Source organism: Gadus morhua, chromosome 14, assembly GCF_902167405.1.
Source record: "Gadus morhua chromosome 14, gadMor3.0, whole genome shotgun sequence".
Lineage (NCBI taxonomy): Eukaryota > Metazoa > Chordata > Actinopteri > Gadiformes > Gadidae > Gadus > Gadus morhua.
The window spans coordinates 29,191,151-29,211,271 of record NC_044061.1 but is presented as its reverse complement, the minus strand read 5'-3'; the positions used below and the strand labels follow the sequence as shown (position 1 = coordinate 29,211,271).

General features: G+C 47.1%; 1 protein-coding gene across 2 annotated transcripts in view; it reads left to right on the top strand.

Annotated features, from left to right (window-relative positions):
• The window catches only part of itfg1 (integrin alpha FG-GAP repeat containing 1), a 145,654-nt gene that overhangs the window by 43,462 nt on the left and 82,071 nt on the right, over positions 1-20,121 (top strand). The window contains exons 7-10 of one of the 2 annotated variants that reach the window (XM_030377192.1): positions 2,236-2,285; positions 5,246-5,333; positions 15,332-15,426; positions 18,638-18,789. In XM_030377192.1, coding sequence (XP_030233052.1) covers positions 2,236-2,285; positions 5,246-5,333; positions 15,332-15,426; positions 18,638-18,789 — 385 coding nt within the window. Of the gene's footprint in view, positions 1-2,235; positions 2,286-5,245; positions 5,334-15,331; positions 15,427-18,637; positions 18,790-20,121 lie in introns of those variants that run through there. The other variant, XR_003979369.1, reaches the window with a different exon arrangement.

Genomic DNA, 20,121 nt, shown 5'->3' with positions numbered 1-20,121 from the left:
ATAGTAGGACCGACCTACTGTAGGACGGACTGTAGGACTGACCTACAGTAGGTCAGTCCTACAGTAGGTCTGTCCTACTGTAGGTCGGTCCTACAGTAGGACCGACCTACAGTAGGACCGACCTACTGTAGGACCGACCTACTGTAGGACCGACCTACAGTAGGACCGACATATAGTAGGACCGACCTACTGTAGGACAGTCCTACAGTCCGTCCTACTATAGGTCAGTCCTACAGTCCGTCCTACTATAGGTCAGTCCTACAGTCCGTTCTTCTATAGGTCGGTCCTACTGTAGGTCAGTCCTACAGTAGGTCAGTCGTACAGTAGGTCGGTACTACTGTAGGTCGGTCCTACAGTAGGTCGGTCCTACAGTAGGTTAGTCTTACAGTAGGTCAGTCCGACAGTAGGTCGGTCCTACTGTCGGACTGACCTACTGTTAGTTTAGTTAGTATGTTTTATTTATTTGTCACATACACAATTGTACAGGGAAATGCGTAGTGAGATTCTTATGTACTAGTCCAGCTGTAATTCAACTATATAAAGTGCAAGATTATAATAATGATTGGGTGGTCACTGGGTGGTGGGCTAAGTGACATTTTCAGTCTGGTTTAACAGTCTGATGGCCTGGGGAAAGAAACTCCTCATCCTCTCTGTGTTGGCCCTCAGCAGACGGCAGCATCTCCCTGAAGGAAGCAGGGTAGATAGACTGTTGTTGGGGTGGCTGACATCACTAGTGATCTTTTGGGCTCTTTCTGCATCATTTGATGTTAATGTCCTGCATGTTGGGGAGGCTGGCCCTGATGGTTCTCTCAGCTGAGCGGACCACCCTCCTTAGAGCCAACTGATCCTTCTTGGTGGCGTTCCCCATCCAGGTGGTCATACTCCCGCTCAGGATGCTCTTTATGGTGCAGGTGTAGAAGTCCTGAGTACACTGAGTGGAAGTTTAAAGTATTTTAGTCGTATGAGATAGTAGAGACGCTGACAGGCTTTTTTCACAACGGTGTTGGTGTGACAGGACCATGACAGGTCCTGTGTGATGTGAACACCGAGGTATTTAAAGCTGTCAACCCTCTCCACCAGGGCTCCGTTTATGCTGAGAGGTTGGAAGCCCCTCTGCTTTTTCTTGCTGAAGTCCACTATAAGCTCCTCAGAGCGGTAGTCTCGTCATTGTTGGAGATCAGGCCCACCACAGCTGTGTCATCAGCGCACTTGCCCATGATGTTGGAGTCTAAGGTGGCAACGCAGTCGTAGGTGTAAAGGGAATACAGCAGAGGGCTCAGCACGCAGCCCTGGGGGGCACCGGTGTTGAGGGTGAGGGGGGATGACATGTGATTGCCCACTCTAACCACCTGCAATCTATCGGTCAGGAAATGAAGGACCCACCTGCAAAGGGAGGAATGCAGGCCGAGATCTCTAATTTTAGTGACCATCTTGGAGGGGGCTATCGTATTAAATGCTGAGCTATAATCAATAAATAGCAGTCTGACATAGGCCCCTTTCCAGCTGTCTAAATGGGAGAGGGTAGTGTGGAGTATGTGGGCTATGGCGTCATCTGTAGATCTATTGGGGTGGTAGGCAAATTGTAAGGGGTCCAGGGTGACAAATAAGGAGGAGGGGATGAAGGTTTTGATTAGTCTCTCAAAACACTTCATCACCACAGAGGTCAGGGCAATGAGGCGATAATCATTTAAACCGCAGGGTTGGGGTTTCTTGGGGACAGGGACTATAATTGACTGTTTAAGGCATAAGGGAATGGTGCATTGGGAGAGGGAGTGGTTAAATATTACCGTGAGAACGTTGGCTAATTGGTCAGCGCAGTCTTGGAGGACACGTCCAGTTATCCCGTCTGTACTGTAGGTCTGACATACTGTAGGTCTGACCTACTGTAGGACAGAACTACTGTAAGACATACCTACGGTAGGACAGTAGGACAGACTTACTGTAGGCAGACCTACTATAGGGCAGACCTAAGGCGAGGTTGACCGATGCCAATAGCGTTTTTCCTCCACCTCTGTATCCAGGTCCAGTTCCCCACAGGAGTCAGGTCTCTGATGGTGAGAGCTGCATGCTGTCATTATAAATGCAGCTCAGCACTTTACACTTCAAAGCGTTACAGAATCAAAGTATTGAGTATAAAAGTGCATGTTGATGGACGGCTACAGACCAGTCCACTTCTGAACACCATACCTACATATGGTCATCTAAAACACTCTCTGCCCCCCTGTTCCACTGCAGATCTGTTCCTGACCACCCAGGACAACCATTTCGAGACTTGGATCAACAAGGTAAGGTGATCCAGCTTCCCTCTGTAGGGATCCGAGATGCCCCCCCTCCTACCCAGCATGCATCAGTGCTCCCTGAGCAGACAAGTCAGGATCCTGCTGCCGGTTAGCACGCTGCTGGTTAGCACGCTGCTGGTTAGCACGCTGCCGGTTAGCACGCTGCCGGTTAGCATGCAGCACAGAGAGGAGGAGGAGGAGGGCAGAGAGGAGGAGGAGGAGGGCAGAGAGGAGGAGGAGGGCAGAGAGGAGGAGGAGGGCAGAGAGGAGGAGGAGGCAGAGAGGAGGAGGAGGCAGAGAGGAGGAGGAGGGCAGAGAGGAGGAGGAGGGCAGAGAGGAGGAGGGTAGAGGAGGCAGCTGGTTTGGGTTGGTCAGCTGGTTTGGGTTGGTCTGCTGGTTTGGGTTGGTCAGCTGGTTAGCTGGTTAGGGGTAGTCAGCTTGTTTGGGTTGGTTAGTTGTTAGGGTTAGTCAGCTGGTTTGGGTTGGTTAGCTGGTTGGTGTTGGTTAGCTGGTTAGGGTTAGTCAGCTGGTTTGGGTTTGTTAGCTGGTTTGGGTTGGTTAGCCGGTTAGGGTTAGTCAGCTGGTTTGGGTTGATCAGCTGGTTTGGTCAGCTGGTTTGGGTTGGTCAGCTGGTTTGGGTTGGTTAGCTGGTTCCACAGTCAGGGTAGGGTTAGTGTCAGTAGTTTAACGACCCCACTCATACATTCTGCGCACATACGCTTGCAGACGCGTATCATGTTTTCCTCCATAAGAAATGTGTTCATGCGTCCTTCTCAGGAAGGCTTCCACACAAGCTGCAGAGTGAAGCATATTATCTTCCTCTCTAAAATCGTCCCTTTTTTCTGGTATTCATTGTTGGTGCAGCGAGCTTTAAAGTCCTTTACATGGAGAGGCTGGTGCGCTGCAGGCCCTGGTGGAGGAGGAGGGATGAATAGCAAGCTTCAGACGGTTAAAGGACTCTGGTCCCCTCTCTGGCACTCTGGCGGAGACACATGGGAAGCAGTTATTTGAACATCGCCGACATCATTTGGATATTTTATGGTTTAAGTGGCGGAAAAACATTCAAATTCTACCTGCGCACATCAGAGCTTATTTCATGCTTTTTTGCCGCTGTGAACGCAGAATACAAACCCTTGACGCATCAAATCAGGTTATAGTGTAACAAATAGCTTTAAATGTGTAAATATACACGACCGCCTCCCCACGAGATGCCTTTCTAAAGCTCATCAGAATGTTTCCTCATAGGGTGTGCTTCAGGTTTCCCACGGAGGTCCTGCAGTCATGAGTCACACGAAAAGTGCTCTGCCTTTATTTGATTCAAATCACGTTAGATATTTTCCTTGTTGCTAAGAACCTTAATCATTCTGATACAGAATACCTACAAAAAGTTATGTTTACTATCTTTGAGGAGAGCAATGTGTGACTGGTATGAATCAAGTTCTCTAAGTCTGAATTCGATGAAACATCAGCATGGATGGGTTGTCTTTACTTGTAAATCATGGTAGGACAACATCCATCCTCCATGAGTCCTACAGGGCGCCGTGGAGCTGGAAGCCAGATTAACCTCAGCATCCAATCAGCACCAGTTCACCCATTGAACCAATCATCTTCATTAGGGATCGACCGATACCGATTTTTTAGGGCCGATACGATACCGATATTTTTTTCATCAGCCTTAGCCGATACGCCGATACGCCGATTTTCTTGAGCTGATTTTATTTATTTTTATTTTTTTTTATTTTTTTAATGAACATTTATTGAACTTCAATATAAAAAACAATGATTAACAAATAGTAAAAACAGGTGAAGTAGAACAAGTAAGAACAAGTAGATGAACAATATTTAACCAATATTAAAAACAGGTGAGGTAGAACAAGTAAAAAAAAAAAAATCGGCGAAAATCAGCCGCGTATCGGCCGATACCGATACACGTAAAAAACACGAATATCGGCCGATAATATCGGCCGACCGATATATCGGTCGATCCCTAATCTTGATCCCACATCCATCCAGTGTCAGGAGGTTGTGCTCTAGATCTATGTTTGTTGAGTCCTCCACACACACACACACACACACACACACACACACACACACATACACACACACACACACACACACACACACACACACACACACACACACACACACACACACACAAAATCTGTTTCGTGTGTTAAAGTGTCACTCAACACAAGTGTTGATAAAGAACACAGAGACTCCTGGTGGACACCAGATAGACCAGCTGGTCTGACAGCCTCCCGCTACTGTCCCTTTGGATGTCCACCTGGCTCTATTGCTGTTAATTTCCTCCTTCCCACCACTTCCTGGCCGTCTCGCTCCCTCTGGTAACGTGGTCTTGTTCAGCTCTGCGCTCTGATGGATAGATCATGAACCAGCTGAGACGTCAGGCTCTAGGTCACTAACAGTATGCAGTGTTCTATTGAATTCTCTCTCTTTATCTCCATCACTCTTAATCCCTCTGTCAGCACCACCTCCAGCTCACTCATCACCGTTCCTCCTCCTCCCCTCGAGTGCGTGTGCATGCCTTAGACACGAGCAGAACTTGATTCCCCTCGTTATGATAGGTCCATTTTCCTCCTCCTCACCCCTGTGTCTCTAGCTGTTTCATTGCACCAAATCCTTCATATACAGTCTTAGTGCTGAAGGGCCGCAGGGCTCTGCTTCTTGGTTAAATTTTGAACAAGCCTGAGTCCCATCTGCTGGCAAAGTGCAACTTCTGCAATTACCATAAGTAATGCTCTGTTAACTCTGTCTGTCTGTCTGTCTGTCTGTCTGTCTGTCTGTCTGTCTGTCTGTCTGTCTGTCTGTCTGTCTGTCTGTCTGTCTGTCTGTCTGTCTGTCTGTCTGTCTGTCTCTCTCTCTCTCTCTCTCTCTCTCTCTCTCTCTCTCTCTCTCTCTCTCTCTCTCTCTCTCTCTCTCTCTCTCTCTCTCTCTCTCTCTCTCAGCAAGGGAACTTCAGCAAGGAAGAGATCCTGCCTACTGAAGTCCCCAGGGGGTCCGTCATCGTGGGCCAGTCCTCCTTTGTTGATATTGGTAGGTTTGCCGCCCTCTGTCGCTGCACCTCTCCGTGTTCGGGAGGCCGTTATTAGTAAGTGTGCATTAGTGAGTTCATGGTGTTTTGCATCTGTCACTGCCAGTGTACCACAGTAAGACGCTGGCTGCAGTGTTTTCCGTCTCACTCATAATGTGTCCTGAATGTGGGATCAGGGTTGGCAGAGGTTCAGGAGGTAATGCTTGTTACCTCAAGGTTGCTGGTTCAATCATATGCTCCCCACAGCCGGCTGTTTTCCTACAGGATGGGTTTCTGTGAATAAGTGTGTGTTAACCCTGAGGTTCACCCTAACCCTAAGAGTTCACCCTAGCCCTCAGGTTAACCCTAACCCTTAGAGTTCACCCTAACCCTTAGGGTTCACCCTTAGAGTTCAACCTAACCCTCAGGTTAACCCTAACCCTTAGAGTTCACCCTAAGAGTTCACCCTAGCCCTCAGGTTAACCCTAACCCTTAGAGTTCACCCTAACCCTTAGAGTTCAACCTAACCCTCAGGTTAACCCTAACCCTTAGAGTTCACCCTTAGAGTTCAACCTAACCCTCAGGTTAACCCTAACCCTTAGAGTTCACCCTAAGAGTTCACCCTAGCCCTCAGGTTAACCCTTACCCTTAGAGTTCACCCTAAGAGTTCGCCCTAACCCTCAGGTTAACCCTAACCCTAAGGTTTAACCCTAAGGGTTAATCCTAATCCTAAGGGTTAACCCTATCCCTAAGAGTTAACCCTGAGGACACAAAGAACAACACACACACACAGCCTGCAGCAAACACAGATGGAGAGTCTGTATTGCTAAGATTGATCAACCAATCACTGAGTAGCTCGGGGTGTCCATTAAAACGTAGTGAAGGAATGTCCCCCTCCGTTCACCCATAATGCACCACAGAGATGCGACCTAGAACATCTGTGGTGCTGTGCTTTTGCACACACACACACGCACGCACGCACGCACGCACGCACGCACGCACGCACGCACGCACGCACACATACACACATACACACACACACACACACACACATAAAATACACACACACACATAAAATACACACACACACACACACACAAGCAAGACGGAGGAGAGCCCTGACCAGGGTTCAGTCTGTGTGGACTCACAGCTCTACCCCGGTGTATAACAGAGTTCACTCTCCTGGAGACGTGCTCTGCCCCGGTGTATAACAGAGTTCACTCTCCTGGAGCCGTGCTCTGCATATGTTTCTTTAAAGGAGCATTTCACCGGTGGAGGCATGAATATGTATTGAAATTGGGTCCTATATGTAGTCGAATAATAAAAAAAATTCTAATTTGGTGCCGTCTTGACCGAGAAAAGGCAGAAAGTGACTTTTTGGCGCTTGTGGATTGAAGACAACAACTCCCAACATGCACCACGATGACCAGCTTCGCTGGCCACTTCCGCTTATCTAGATCTCCGCCTATCGGACACCTCGCTGTTCCATCTACCAAGCTGATACCGCAAGACTGCTTGAAAATCATTTCAGACAACATTTCTAGTGAAGAGTATTCGTTGGTGAACTCAGTGAATTAGTCCTCGTTTGTATTCCTTTCGAAATGGTGAACTTTTGCATGTGAACTTTTGCAGCGTCTTTTGCATTCAGACGCTGTTAGTTTCTGCTGGTGAAGTCCCACCCACTGGCACTGCTCTAATAGGTCTGTATTGTGTTGGAGACCGATACGGATCTCTCCAGTCTCTCCAGAAAATAAGGGAATGATGCACGACCATTAAAAAATATGAGTGGGTTTCTAACGATACAAAGCTTAATGGAAATGGGTGAAGTTTCCCTTTAAGAGTGCGTGCTTGTGTATGTCTCTGGGGAACTGCCTTCTTGTCCGCAATGTTCTATATCTGTAGGTAGGTGTTGTGTTCTACTTCCCATCTCCCTGAACATCACCTCCTGAAGCTGCCTTGGTGAGCTTAAGGAGACCTTAAAGGTCCCATGACATGCTTTTTTATGTATTCTTTAATATAGGTATTAGTGGGCAACTAACACAGTATTCAAAGACATTCCCGAAATTCAGCCGTGGTGCAGAGTTACAGCCACTCCGAGCCAGTCGCACATTGAGCTTCCCCCAAATGCGCTGTTTTGGTGTCTGTAGCTATAATGCAAATGAGGAGGAGCGAGGCGGGTCAAGGAGGAGGGTGGGGGTGTGGCCCTGAGCAGCTTGCAGCCACGGTACCATGCGCTCTGTTTACAGTGGATGTATCGCAATGGCGAGGCGCACACAGCCTTTAGCCGTGTTCTGTAAATATTCTAGAACACACGGGAGTCCTGGAGCTCTATATCTAAATATTATCATATAGCCTACATAGATATCTATATCATATAATATATATTATCATGGCCAAAAGCTGTGTGAGCCGATATTATGAATCTCAAACGACCGCGTTGGGTTCTCCGACGTTCCTGGTTCTTCAACGTCCTCATCAATGTGAAGTAGACTGAACCGCGACAAGGAGGAGAAAGGGATCGTTGCCGGGCAGCTCTTAGGCACCTCCGCCTCTGGTGGTGGTCCCTCAGCGGGGCTCAAGCGGGAGACATTCGCCGCCAACAATCCCTTTCTCCTCCATGTCGTGGTTCATGTTCTTGAGGGAGTCAAAGCCAAAGTTCCTTCCCCCCAATTCATTCTCAACCTTGGCTGAGATAACCCCCAATACGAGTCTCGTTGTAGAAATACCAGAGACGAGAGTCCGACGTGTTATGCGCCATAACACCAAAAGCAGAACGGTTATCCAAATAACAAGGAAGTGTACAACACTTGCGTTACAGTCCTGGAGCTCTATATCTAAATAATATCATATAATACATAGAAATCTATATCATTTAATACATATTATCACGGCCAAAAGCTGTGTGCGCCTCCAGACGATATTATGAATCACAAACGACTTTGTCGGGTTCTGCGACGTCTCTGGTTCTTCCACTTTCACATCAACCTGAAGTCGACTGAACCGCGAGCTGCCTGCTGCCGGCTGCCGGGCGATGGTGCCTCGCGGCAACCGGCGGCATGTCGCAGTTCCTGTACTTCAGCGAGTCAAAGCCAAAGTTCCTTTCCCCCAATTCCTTCTCAACCATGGCTCAGATAACCCCCACAACAGTCTTGTTGTGGAAATACAAGACACGTCAAAGAACCGACAAGAAACACTTGCGTTACAGTGTGTGTATTCACACACACACGCACACACACACACGTGGCGCTCGCACGGTCGAGTCTCAATGGCGGGCCAACGTCTCTGGGCGGGCCAGGAAGAGTAAGGGGAGGAGCTGAGATTCTTGGTGACGTCCTAAATACAGACATTCCAAATCAGCGCACTTGAGCCTCCGTTTTTTCAAAGGCGAGCAGAACAGCTAGTGCTCGTTTTACACCAAAAGCAAGTTTTGGCCACTGGGGGACCATAGGCAGGCTAGGGGAACTCATATTTATGTTAGAAAACCTCATAAAGTGAGACTTTCATGTCATGGGACCTTTAAGGAGACCTTTAAGGCCCATTCACACCCTACGGTAAATACGGAAACGGCCCATTTCGTCCGGTCGCGGAGGTGTTTCGTCCGTCAATGGGTCCATCGCCTCTGAACTTACGAATCTGGAGTGCTCCGGGAGAAACGGAGCAATACCACCGGAAATCGAGGCGGCAGTATAGAGTCAGAGGTCAGACCATTCGCGAAAATAGATAGCGTAGTATAATATCTGATATGTATATATATTGTGTTTAACGTTTAATACTTATATTATACCATATACCAGACATTTTTATTTTATTGTTCCCCTTTTTTGGCAATGAGTTGTAACTGGTCATTTAACAACATTTTGAGGAGATAATCTGCGGGTTGGTGAGGGGTGTCACTATGCCACCGCCGCCTAGGCCTACACTTTTTGCACCTTTTTTTTTTTTTGCCGATTTCGGATGAAACAAAGCAGAATCATCTATACAGATGCCATGTTTGCGATTGTCGATGCCGTTCATTTGTGAAACGACAGTCACTGCCCTCTAGAGGATGTATTGCGTAACATCAATAACAACGCTGAAACCGGACGGAGGTATGAAGGGTAGTCCCGGCGACAACGTTTGGTACGGACGGACAAATTTCGTCCGGATCCGGAGGTATGAATTGGCCTTTAGGAGGTCTTAAGATGTCCTTAAGGAGGTCTTAAGGAGACCTTTAGGAGGTCTTAACAAGTCCTTAAGGAGGTTTTAAGGCGATCATAAAAAGTCCTTAAGGAGACCTTAAGGAGACCTTAAGGAGGTCTTTGAGCTCACAGATCACAATAACCTGCCCTATTCACTTTGCTGTCCTCTGACTCCCTCCTTCTCTTCCATTCCTCCTTTGTTTGTTCACTCCTCTTTATATCTCCCTCTGGCTCTTTGTATCTCCATCAGTTTCCCTCATCTCCTGGTATTTCTAATGTTGACCAACCCTCTGGACCTGTCAGCCAGAGACGGATATGATCACATGACAGAGATTAAAACTGTTAACCATACAGTGCATCATACAGCGTCACTCGGGAATAACCTACATAGAACTAATTTGACATTTCAGTTGGGATACTTGATAGAAATAGAAAATCCCAATATTCATTAGCTCTCTCTCTGTCTCCCTCTCTGTATGCTGTGGAGCAGATGGAGAGATAGAGTAGCCAATGAGACGGACAGCAACATACAGGGCGGTAAAAGCACATTATCGTCATGCTGCACATTATCGCTACCAAGACAGGAAGGAGAGGAGCTACCTCTGAGGAAGAACGTTGAGATGTTTCCACCGTCATGACATGTCTCCAGCAGAGGCAAAGCAGCTCAACATCCTCAAACCTACATTGAGGTCAGATCAATGGTCTGTGGTCATGGTACTGGGACGTTGAGGTCAGACCACTGGTGTGTGATCATGGTACTGGGACATTGAGGTCAGACCACTGGTCTTTGGTCATGGTTCTGGGACGTTGAGGTCAGACCACTGGTCTGTGGTCATGGTACTGGGACGTTGAGGTCAGACCACTGGTCTGTGAACATGGTATTGGGGTGTCCTCTCTAGGGTGGTGGAACCATGCAGGAGGTTTAAAGAGGTGCTGAACCCCCTGCATCCTTCAGCACCCTAGGGTTGGGCTTCCAGCTGTGTGATGTTTGTGTGGTAACCTCTGCATGCACAGATTTATCTCATTCAGCACCACTTTGCTCTAAATGGATGCCCAGTCAAACCTCATCTGCTTTACCACTGAGCTAATTGCATTCCTGTGCGACACATCTAATGCATAATTCATCGTACTAGAAAGCAGTGCTGGTCCCTGAACGTCAGCTTAGTGGAGGGGCTGAGGCGGGGGGGGGGGGGGGGTTACTCTGTGTGTACTCACTGATACTGAGGGCTCTTTACTGCTGGCAAAAGGATAGCGTTAAAAGGGTAGATTAAAAAATCTAACAAGCTTTTCAGTGTGTGTCTTTGTGCGTGTCTGTGTGTGTGTAAGAGAGAATGATAATGTGAGGGAAATTGAACATTTAGATACATGCATTAATGTTTTGTGTAGTGGTGTGTGCGTGCCAGTGCCAGTGCCACCCAGTATGCTACACTGGTAACAGACGCTGTTTTTCTCTCCCCGCTCTCCCTTCCCTCTGTCCCCCCTCATCTCATTATGGTCCGTTACTCCCTCTCCACCTCCTCCATCTACTGCTCCGTCAGCTTCTTCCTCTCACTACCTAGTAGCCTTGATCACTCCCTCACTCTCTCTCCCGCTCTCTCTCCGTCACTATCGCATATCGCCCCATCCATCTTCTCTCTTTCATTCTGACTGTTCTCTGTTCTCTCTGTATATCTCGCTCTTCCTCCATGTTGTCCCATCTGTCTCTCCCTCCCTCTCACCGTCTCCCCCTCTCTGTCTGTATCTCTCCCCTTAATGAGCAGTAATGGGATCACCCCTACCCAGAATGTAGTCAGTGTAAATGAGGGTTAGCCTAGCCAGTACAGATGGAGTCGAAATATCTCCTCCCCCCAACCACTATTCTCTCCCCCTTTCCCTTTGCTCTATCTTTCTCTCCCCCTTTCCCTTTGCTCTATCTTTCTCTCCATCTTTCCCTTTTTCTCTCTTTCTCTCTCATTCTTCCCTTTTACTTTCATGCAAATGTTAAGGTCACGTGGACGCAAGCACAGCTTTTGTCTCTCTTTCTCTGTCTCTATATCAATCCATGAGAGTTATCCTCCCTATTTAAATATTACTTTAGTAAAATGATTTTATTGAATCCAATGAGCTTCCGGTTTCATATCTAAACCGTCTTCTCTTCATATGGAATGCTAAGATCAGATCTCTAAACAAGCATCTCCTCTTCATTTGGGATGCTACGATCAGATCTCTAAACCAGTGTCTCCTCTTCATATGGGATGCTACGATCAGATCTCTAAACCAGTGTCTCCTCTTCATATGGGATGCTACGATCAGATCTCTAAACCAGCGTCTCCTCTTCATATGGGATGCTACGATCAGATCTCTAAACCAGTTTCTCCTCTTCATATGGGATGCTACGATCAGATCTCTAAACCAGTTTCTCTTCATATGGGATGCTACGATCAGATCTCTAAACTAGTGTCTCCTCTTCATATGGGATGCTACGATCAGATCTCTAAACCAGTTTCTCCTCTTCATATGGGATGCTACGATCAGATCTCTAAACCAGTTTCTCCTCTTCATATGGGATGCTACGATCAGATCTCTAAACCAGTTTCTCCTCTTCATATGGGATGCTACGATCAGAGCTCTAAACCAGTTTCTCCTCTTCATTTGGGATGCTACGATCAGATCTCTAAACCAGCGTCTGCTGCGTGTGGCGCTGTGCCAGTTCACTGAGCTGCCGGGTGACGGTGTGAATGCTAACCTCGGGAGACGTCCACACCACTTAGAGCTCAGCTAATCCTGGGGGCTCGGGGGCTCCTGAGTCCAGGTCCCCGCTCCCCGCTCTCGGCGGTGGTAATGGTGGCGGCGTGGGCGGGGGGGGCAGCGGCGGCGGAGGTGGTGGTGTTGGTGGTTGGGGTGGTGGTGATTGGGGTGGTGGTTGGGCTGCTGCTGCAGTGGTGGTGCAGCAGTGGATCGCTTCAGCACTCATTTATCAAATAGCACCATAGACATGAGTCTTTCATAACATTACCTGGTACCTACTCTGGTACCAGATCCTTAGAGAGTACCTGATACTGACTCTGGTACCATATCCTTAGAGAGTACCTGGTACAGACTCTGGTCCTTTATAGAGTACCTGGTACTGACTCTGGTCCTTTATAGAGTACCTGGTACAGACTCTGGTCCTTTATAGAGTACCTGGTACTGACTCTGGTCCTTTATAGAGTACCTGGTACAGACTCTGGTCCTTTATAGAGTACCTGCTACTGACTCTGGTCCTTTATAGAATGAATGAATACTTTATTCCGGACTCGAAGTTCCATTTACAAGACAAGAATACAAATTACATGACAATACAAATACGAGGTCACACAGATTAAAATACATATAAGCATCGATTCTAGGGATGGGCATTTGAAGAAATTTCCTTGATCGAGCATCGCTAGAGTTATCGATCAATTATCGATTAATCATTAACTTTTTTCTATAGGCTATATTGAAATTCCCGACAATACAAAATGCAGCATGTTTTTATCAATGAAATCTTTATTCCAACAATAATGTATGGGCCAACATTAATACAATACAGTTAACTTGGACTAACTTAAAATAATAAATACAGGCATTATAGGCCTATGAGGCGCTCGTGAAGTCCGAACAATGCGCCTACAGGGGCTCTTAAAGGTTTGGAAACGATTCAACAAGACTAAATCTGTAGCCTATTCCAATTACAATAAGTAGCCAACTTATCGGATAACAATATTCAAACAAAGGCAGTAGGCTAAAAGTGGGCATTAAACTGTATAACTGTTTTGAAAAAAAGGCAGACATATAATGCCTATAGGCTGCAGCCGGCGCGCGGAAAAGGCTCGCAACAAAAAGATGAGCCACCCATTTACAAACAATTGCATGAACTAGTCTATCTAAAAGAAATACCTTATTGAACACATATAAGGCTGAACTTGTTGCTAAAATATCACAGTTTTGGCAAAATGTAACGACTCCAAGAGGCACCAAGCCGAAAGAAAAGCGGAGCGAGAGACAACACGTTAAGAAAAAATAGAGCGACTCACATACGGTGGTGACTGTCCCTACTGTCCATAGCATACAGTAACTCCAGCCTACATATTTTTGTTTAGGAATATAAGCATGCTCGGGGGTCAGACGCGAACGCAGCCTTGTAACTGTCAGTCCAGCAGCAGAAAACACCCGCTCTGACGGGACCGAAGTTGCGGGGATGCAGAGGTATTGTCGCGCTAACTTTGACAGCCTGGGGAACCTTCTTCCATTCACTTTCCACCAGTCGGCAGGGTTATATTCAATTAAATACTTCAAGACTCACAGTATGCAACACAACGTCCTTTTGATCGATAACAATATAAATTGATCGACGCATTTCTTAACGATCAATTATCGAGCATCGATTAATTATGCCCATCCCTAATCGATTCCAATGTTTCCACAACCCAGAGGAGTACTTGTATCACTCTGTTTAGTGTCAGTGAGTGCAATTATTAGTTTGTTTTTTGACTCTAGAAGTCGACACATAAATTTGTACATACAATTCCTTAATACAGCATGAAAGGTGGGGACATTACTAGTCACAAACAAAGAGCTAGCACTTGTCCATCTTGGAAGCTTAAGGAGGATCCTAAACGCATCATCATACGCTACGTGTAGTTTCTTCAATTTTGCTGTCTATATTTACACCAGAGCTGAGCTGTGTAAAATGGAGTACAGTAGGCTCTGAAAAGACTTACTTTAACATCTTCTGTGCACATATGGAATTTGCGTGCCAACATATTGGCCTGTGCATAAAGCTTACAGCACTGGCGCTGGACATCATCATCATCACACAGATCATCAGTGATGAGTGACCTTAATACCTTACCTTCTTAACCACCTCTAGAGTACGATCAGACAGTAAGAATAAAGGAAACTTTTGATTCTGATCCTCCTTAGTTTTAGCAATCATAATAACGCTCTTCTTAGGATTGAACTTAATGTCATATTGCACTCCGTAGCTAGAGCACACTTTAAGCAGTTGCTGTAGCCCAGCACTATATGGAGACATGATGACCAAAGGACCAGAGTACCTGCTACTGACTCTGGTCCTTTATAGAGTACCTGGTACTGACTCTGGTCCTTTATAGAGTACCTGGTACTGACTCTGGTCCTTTATAGAGTACCTGGTACTGACTCTGGTACCATATCCTTAGAGAGTACCTGGTACAGACTCTGGTCCTTTATAGAGTACCTGGTACTGACTCTGGTCCTTTATAGAGTACCTGGTACTGACTTGCCAGATTCTCTGTGCACGCGGCCTCGTCGTCTCCACGGCGATGAGGTGTAAGGCCGCCAAGGAACCGCTCAGAGGTCCTTTTGTGTGTTCATGTTGGTGATATAAATACCCTGCGAGTGGGTATTATAATGTCAAAAGTGTCAAAAAGTCCTGTCGCAACAACATGACCTCACATCGCCATCTGTCATAGCTCTGAAAATAACCAGAACGCTTGTGAATGAATGTATGACCCATGCATCTCACTAATGCATTAATGTATGAATGTTTTAATATATGAATGTATGAACGTTTTCCGAATGTACGAACGTTTTCTAATGTATGAATGTATGAACGTTTTCTAATGTATGAATGTGTGAACGTTTTCCTAATGTTTGAATGTATGAACGTTTTCTAATGTATGAATGTGTGAACGTTTTCCTAATGTATGAACGTTTTCCTAATGTATGAATGTATGGCCGGTCTCCTAATGCATGAATTTATGAATGTTTTAATATATGAATGTATGAACGTTTTCCTAATGTATGAATGTATGACCGGTCTCCTAATGCATTGATGTATGAATGTCGTACTCTCTCAGATGGCGACGGCCACCAGGACCACCTGCTGCCTGTGTGTCTGGACGAGGCCTGCCGGAGCAGTGCCATCTACCTGGCAGGACAGAGGAACAAAGAGGTAGGAGCCTGGGGGACGCCTCCTACATGACGTCTAACTGTCTCACAGTTTTCTTCTTCATAATTCATCGGTGCTGCTCTCTCCCTCCTATCTTTCCTCTGTGCTCATATAACGACTCTCTGCTAATGTTCTCTTGGTGCTAATACCCCGGTAGTCTCTTGGGGCTAATAGCCCGCTAGTCTCTTGGTGCTACTAGCCCGCTAGTCTCTTGGTGCTAATAGCCCGTTAGTCTCTTGGTGCTAATAGCCCGCTAGTCTCTTGGTGCTAATAGCCCGTTAGTCTCTTGGTGCTAATAGCCCGCTAGTCTCTTGATGCTAATAGCCTGTTAGTCTCTTTGGGCTAATAGCCCGCTAGTCTCTTGATGCTAATAGCCTGCTAGTCTCTGGGTGCTACTAGCCCGCCAGTCTCTTGGTGCTAATAGCCCGCTAGTCTCTTGGTGCTAATATGGTAGAAATTAACCGTACATTTTATGTTAAACTATGATTATTATTAAGCCTACATATCATATAGATACTTTAATGGTGGAAGATAGCTGATCACCTTTCCCCTAGCGTTAGGTAACATGTGGCACCAGTGAGTGGGTCCAGTCTATTCCTATCTGATGTACTCTCTGAAGACAATGCTGACATTCACACGTGTGCATCATCTCTGTTTGTATAAAGATAATATATGTTCAAAAGTCGCAGTTGGGATCTAGAAGACATGAGAATATGCTGAAATCCACACAGTATGACCCAGAAAAACATGCTATGCACATCAATGTTTGATGAAAGTCCAACTTTGTATTGTGTAAGGATTCGGGATATAAGGAGCAGTACAAGAGTCATTCTGGAGTGTATTTGCAGATACCACTCGGCTTTATTGTCTCTCGTTTGCGGGTTGCAATAAACTCTCCATCTATACTTGAACTGGACTCTCCGATTCCTCTTGCATATAGCTAGTTGAAGTGAATTAGATAAGTCGTTAATAGAAATCTACGACACTAATAGCCCGCTAGTCTCTTGATGCTAATAGCCCGTTAGTCTCTTGGTGCTAATAGCCCGCTAGTCTCTTGATGCTAATAGCCCGCTAGTCTCTGGGTGCTAATAGCCCGCTAGTGTCTTGGTGCTAATAGCCTGCTAGTCTCTGGGTGCTAATATCCCGCTAGTCTCTGGGTGCTAATAGCCGGCTAGTCTCTTGGTGCTAATAACCCGCTAGTCTCTTGGTGCTAATAGCCCGCTAGTCTCTTGGTGCTAATAGCCCGCTAGTCACTTGGTGCTAATAGCCCGCTAGTCTCTTGGTGCTAATAGCCTGCTAGTCTCTGGGTGCTAATATCCCGCTAGTCTCTGGCTGCTAATAGCCGACCAGTCTCTTGGTGCTAATAACCCGCTAGTCTCTTGGTGCTAATAGCCCGCTAGTCTCTTGGTAATAATAGCCCGCTAGTCACTTGGTGCTAATAGCCCGCTAGTCTCTTGGTGCTAATAGCCCGCTAGTCTCTTGGTGCTAATAGCCCGCTAGTCTCTTGGTGCTAATAGCCCGCTAGTCTCTTGGTGCTAATAGCCCGCTAGTCTCTTGGTGCTAATAACCCGCTAGTCTCTTGGTGCTAATAGCCCGCTAGTCTCTTGGTGCTAATAGCCCGCTAGTCTCTTGGTGCTAATAACCCGCTAGACTCTTGGTGCTAATAGCCCGCTTGTCTCTTGGTGCTAATAGCCCGCTAGTCTCTTGGTGCTAATAGCCCGCTAGTCTCTTGGTGCGAATAGCCCGCTAGTCTCTTGGTCCTAATAACCCACACCTCCTTCCTGATTGTCCATCACAGTGTTCTGGTGTCAATGAGGTCCTTCCTCCCCTGGTGAGCCAGCAGGGCTGACAGCAGAAGGACCATCCTGACTGTTAGTCCACCTGGTGGGTCCGCCTCTCTGTTAGTCCACCTTGTGCCCCCCCCCAGGATGTTGCCTCATGGCAGCAGTCAAAGAGATGCGATGCAGCAGGGAGTGAAACCTAAATCGATCACCTAAATCAATTTTTATCTCAATGAGACTTTTACCGGGTTAAATAAAGATAAATATATATATTTTCAATGCTAAGGCAGTTGTCCAGTTCATTCATTTGAATGCATGGGTTCTGTTGAGGTGAATTTATTCATGCATGCAATGCAGCATGTCTACAGGATTACAATAAGATTTAATTCAAATGCTCTGGCTCAGTGCCTTCAAAAAGCATTAACTTGCGTCCCAATTGCCCTAATCTATTTCTCCAATGAAGTGGTTCATTTGGATGCATGTGCATCTTCCCACTCAGCAACGCACACCCATGCACACAAAGAAACGCAGACCCATGAACACACACAAACTGACAAGCGCACGCAGGATTGTGCAGCCTTCTTATGTTTTCAACCCTCACTTTGGTGTAAATATGTTGGCCTTTGAACAGCCACAGTTTTGTTGTTTGGATCGGGGAGGGCTGGTCCGTGTGATTCATCGATAGAGAGACTCTTTCTCTGATAGAAACGGCGCTCCATGTTTATGGATGAAATGTGTGAACCTTCTGGGCCCAGAGGAGGGTTGCAATGGGCCTTATTTAAGCAGCAACTTTGTCAGCAAGGTACGATAAGATCATCGTTTCATAATACAAATACGTTTCTGAACACAAATATAGTTTCTGATTTACTGTGTGTGTGTGTGTGTGTGTGTGTGTGTGTGTGTGTGTGTGTGTGTGTGTGTGTGTGTGTGTGTGTGTGTGTGTGTGTGTGTGTGTGTGTGTTTCACATTAACATCGATTAGTGTCAGGTATGTTATGTTCTGTTTGATGACAAACACACACTGCACCTGCTGTGTCAGTTTAACATTCATGAATAATTTACATCAACTAACACCTGGCCCCCATCTGGACACACACACACACACACCACACAGACACACAGACCTACCACACACACAGACACCGCACACAAAGACACAGACAGACAGACAACACATACCTCTCTTTCTCTCTCTCTCTCTCTCTCTCTCTGTCTCTGTCTCTGTCTCTGTCTCTGTCTCCGTCTCTGTCTCTTTCTGTCTCTCTCTGTCTCTGTCTCTGTCTGTCTCTGTCTCTCTCTCTGTCTCTCTCTGTCTCTCTCTCTCTCTCTCTCTCTCTCTCTCTCTCTCTCTCTCTCTCTCTCTATTCATTATGGTCGGTGTGACCTGCCGTCCCCAGCTCTGGTCCCCTTACGCCGGCTGATCTTGTGTTGCAGTGGGTGACCCTGCTGTCGGACTTCCAGCAGGGGGAGACTAAGTGGGGCTTGGTGCCCGGGGCCCCCGGCCTGCCCTTGGCCCTTCATCTGGGGGACTACAACCTGGACGGCTTTCCCGACGCCCTGGTCATCCTCCGCAACTCCAGCAGCCGGTAGGAGCTGGTGCACGCAAACACACACACAGAGGTCAGGTAGCAGAAAGGTCAGGGGTCACAGGGTCGTCCCTTGTTTGGTCCAACAGGCGCTGGCGGGGCGATGACACTGTTCCCAATCATAGCACTAAAGAACCGTTTATAAGAGAGTCCTGCTCTCCTCTCCACACCCACCTCCCATACGTCCCTGCGTATGCATCTGAGCCCTTCCAGGATGGATATGCTGTCTAATCTTTAAGTCTGGTCAGCTTAACTCTTAGGGTCACCCTCATCTAGGGTTCTTCCTGACTTTAATCACCGCAACACTCTCTGTCTCCCTGCTCTGTGTGCTAAAACCCCTCTCTATTAATCCACAGCCATGTAATTACACCCGGCCATAAGCCCGCCTGCATATATGAGGCCCGCATGGTGCATTTCTTAACGTCATCAGGAGAGTATCCGATGGCAACAATCCTCAGGCCGCCAACGCCCTCAGACTTTGCATGTTGAAGTTTGGTTACAAAAGCTTCCAGCACGGCTCTCCGACTCTGGCCGTCACTCAGACTCCCTGCTGATGGTTTCCTCTCTCGCCGTCTCGCTTGTCGCACTGCTGAATAAACAGGAAGTGGGGTTGAAGAGAGACACTGCAGCAGATAAACACAACGGCTTAAAACACACCTGTGGGTGTAGGCAAGCAAGGGAGAGGAGAGAGAGAGAGAGGGGGGGAGAGGAGAGAGAGAGAGAGAGAGAGAGAGAGAGAGAGAGAGAGAGAGAGAGAGAGAGAGAGTGGGGGAAGAGGAGAGAAGAGGGAGAGATGGAGAGGAGAGGGAGATGGAAAGGAGAAGGGAGAGGAGAGAGAGAAAGAGGGGGAGAGGAGGTGGAGAGGAGAGGAGGGGGAGGGTGAGGAGAGGGAGACAGACAGAGAGGGAGAGGAGAGGGAGGGGATAAGGTGAGGAGAGGGAGAGGGTGAGATCCACAGTGTGAGAAGCTGTGGCCAGCAGCTGAAGGTAGAATCAGTCTCATGTCAGTGGGGGGTGTTTCAGGTACGGGGCCCGGCAGAGAGGGGGTGAACACAAGAGTCCTCATTTATGCACTGCTGTTTTCGGTCCTCCTACGCTCTTCGTCCAACGGTTTGCTCTTCGCCCAATGGTTCTCTCTTCCTGCTGTGAGTGGATGTGAGCCCAGCACGCCCTGGCAGTGTGCAGAGTGTGAGTTGAAACAGGAGGCTCATGAACCTGAAGAACCTCTTAAAGGAGAAATCTGCTGTAAAATGGATCTCGGATATGTTTAGTAAGATAACAAATTGGAATGTTCGTTTGGGAGCAAAAAAGCGCATATAGACGCATTCTTAAG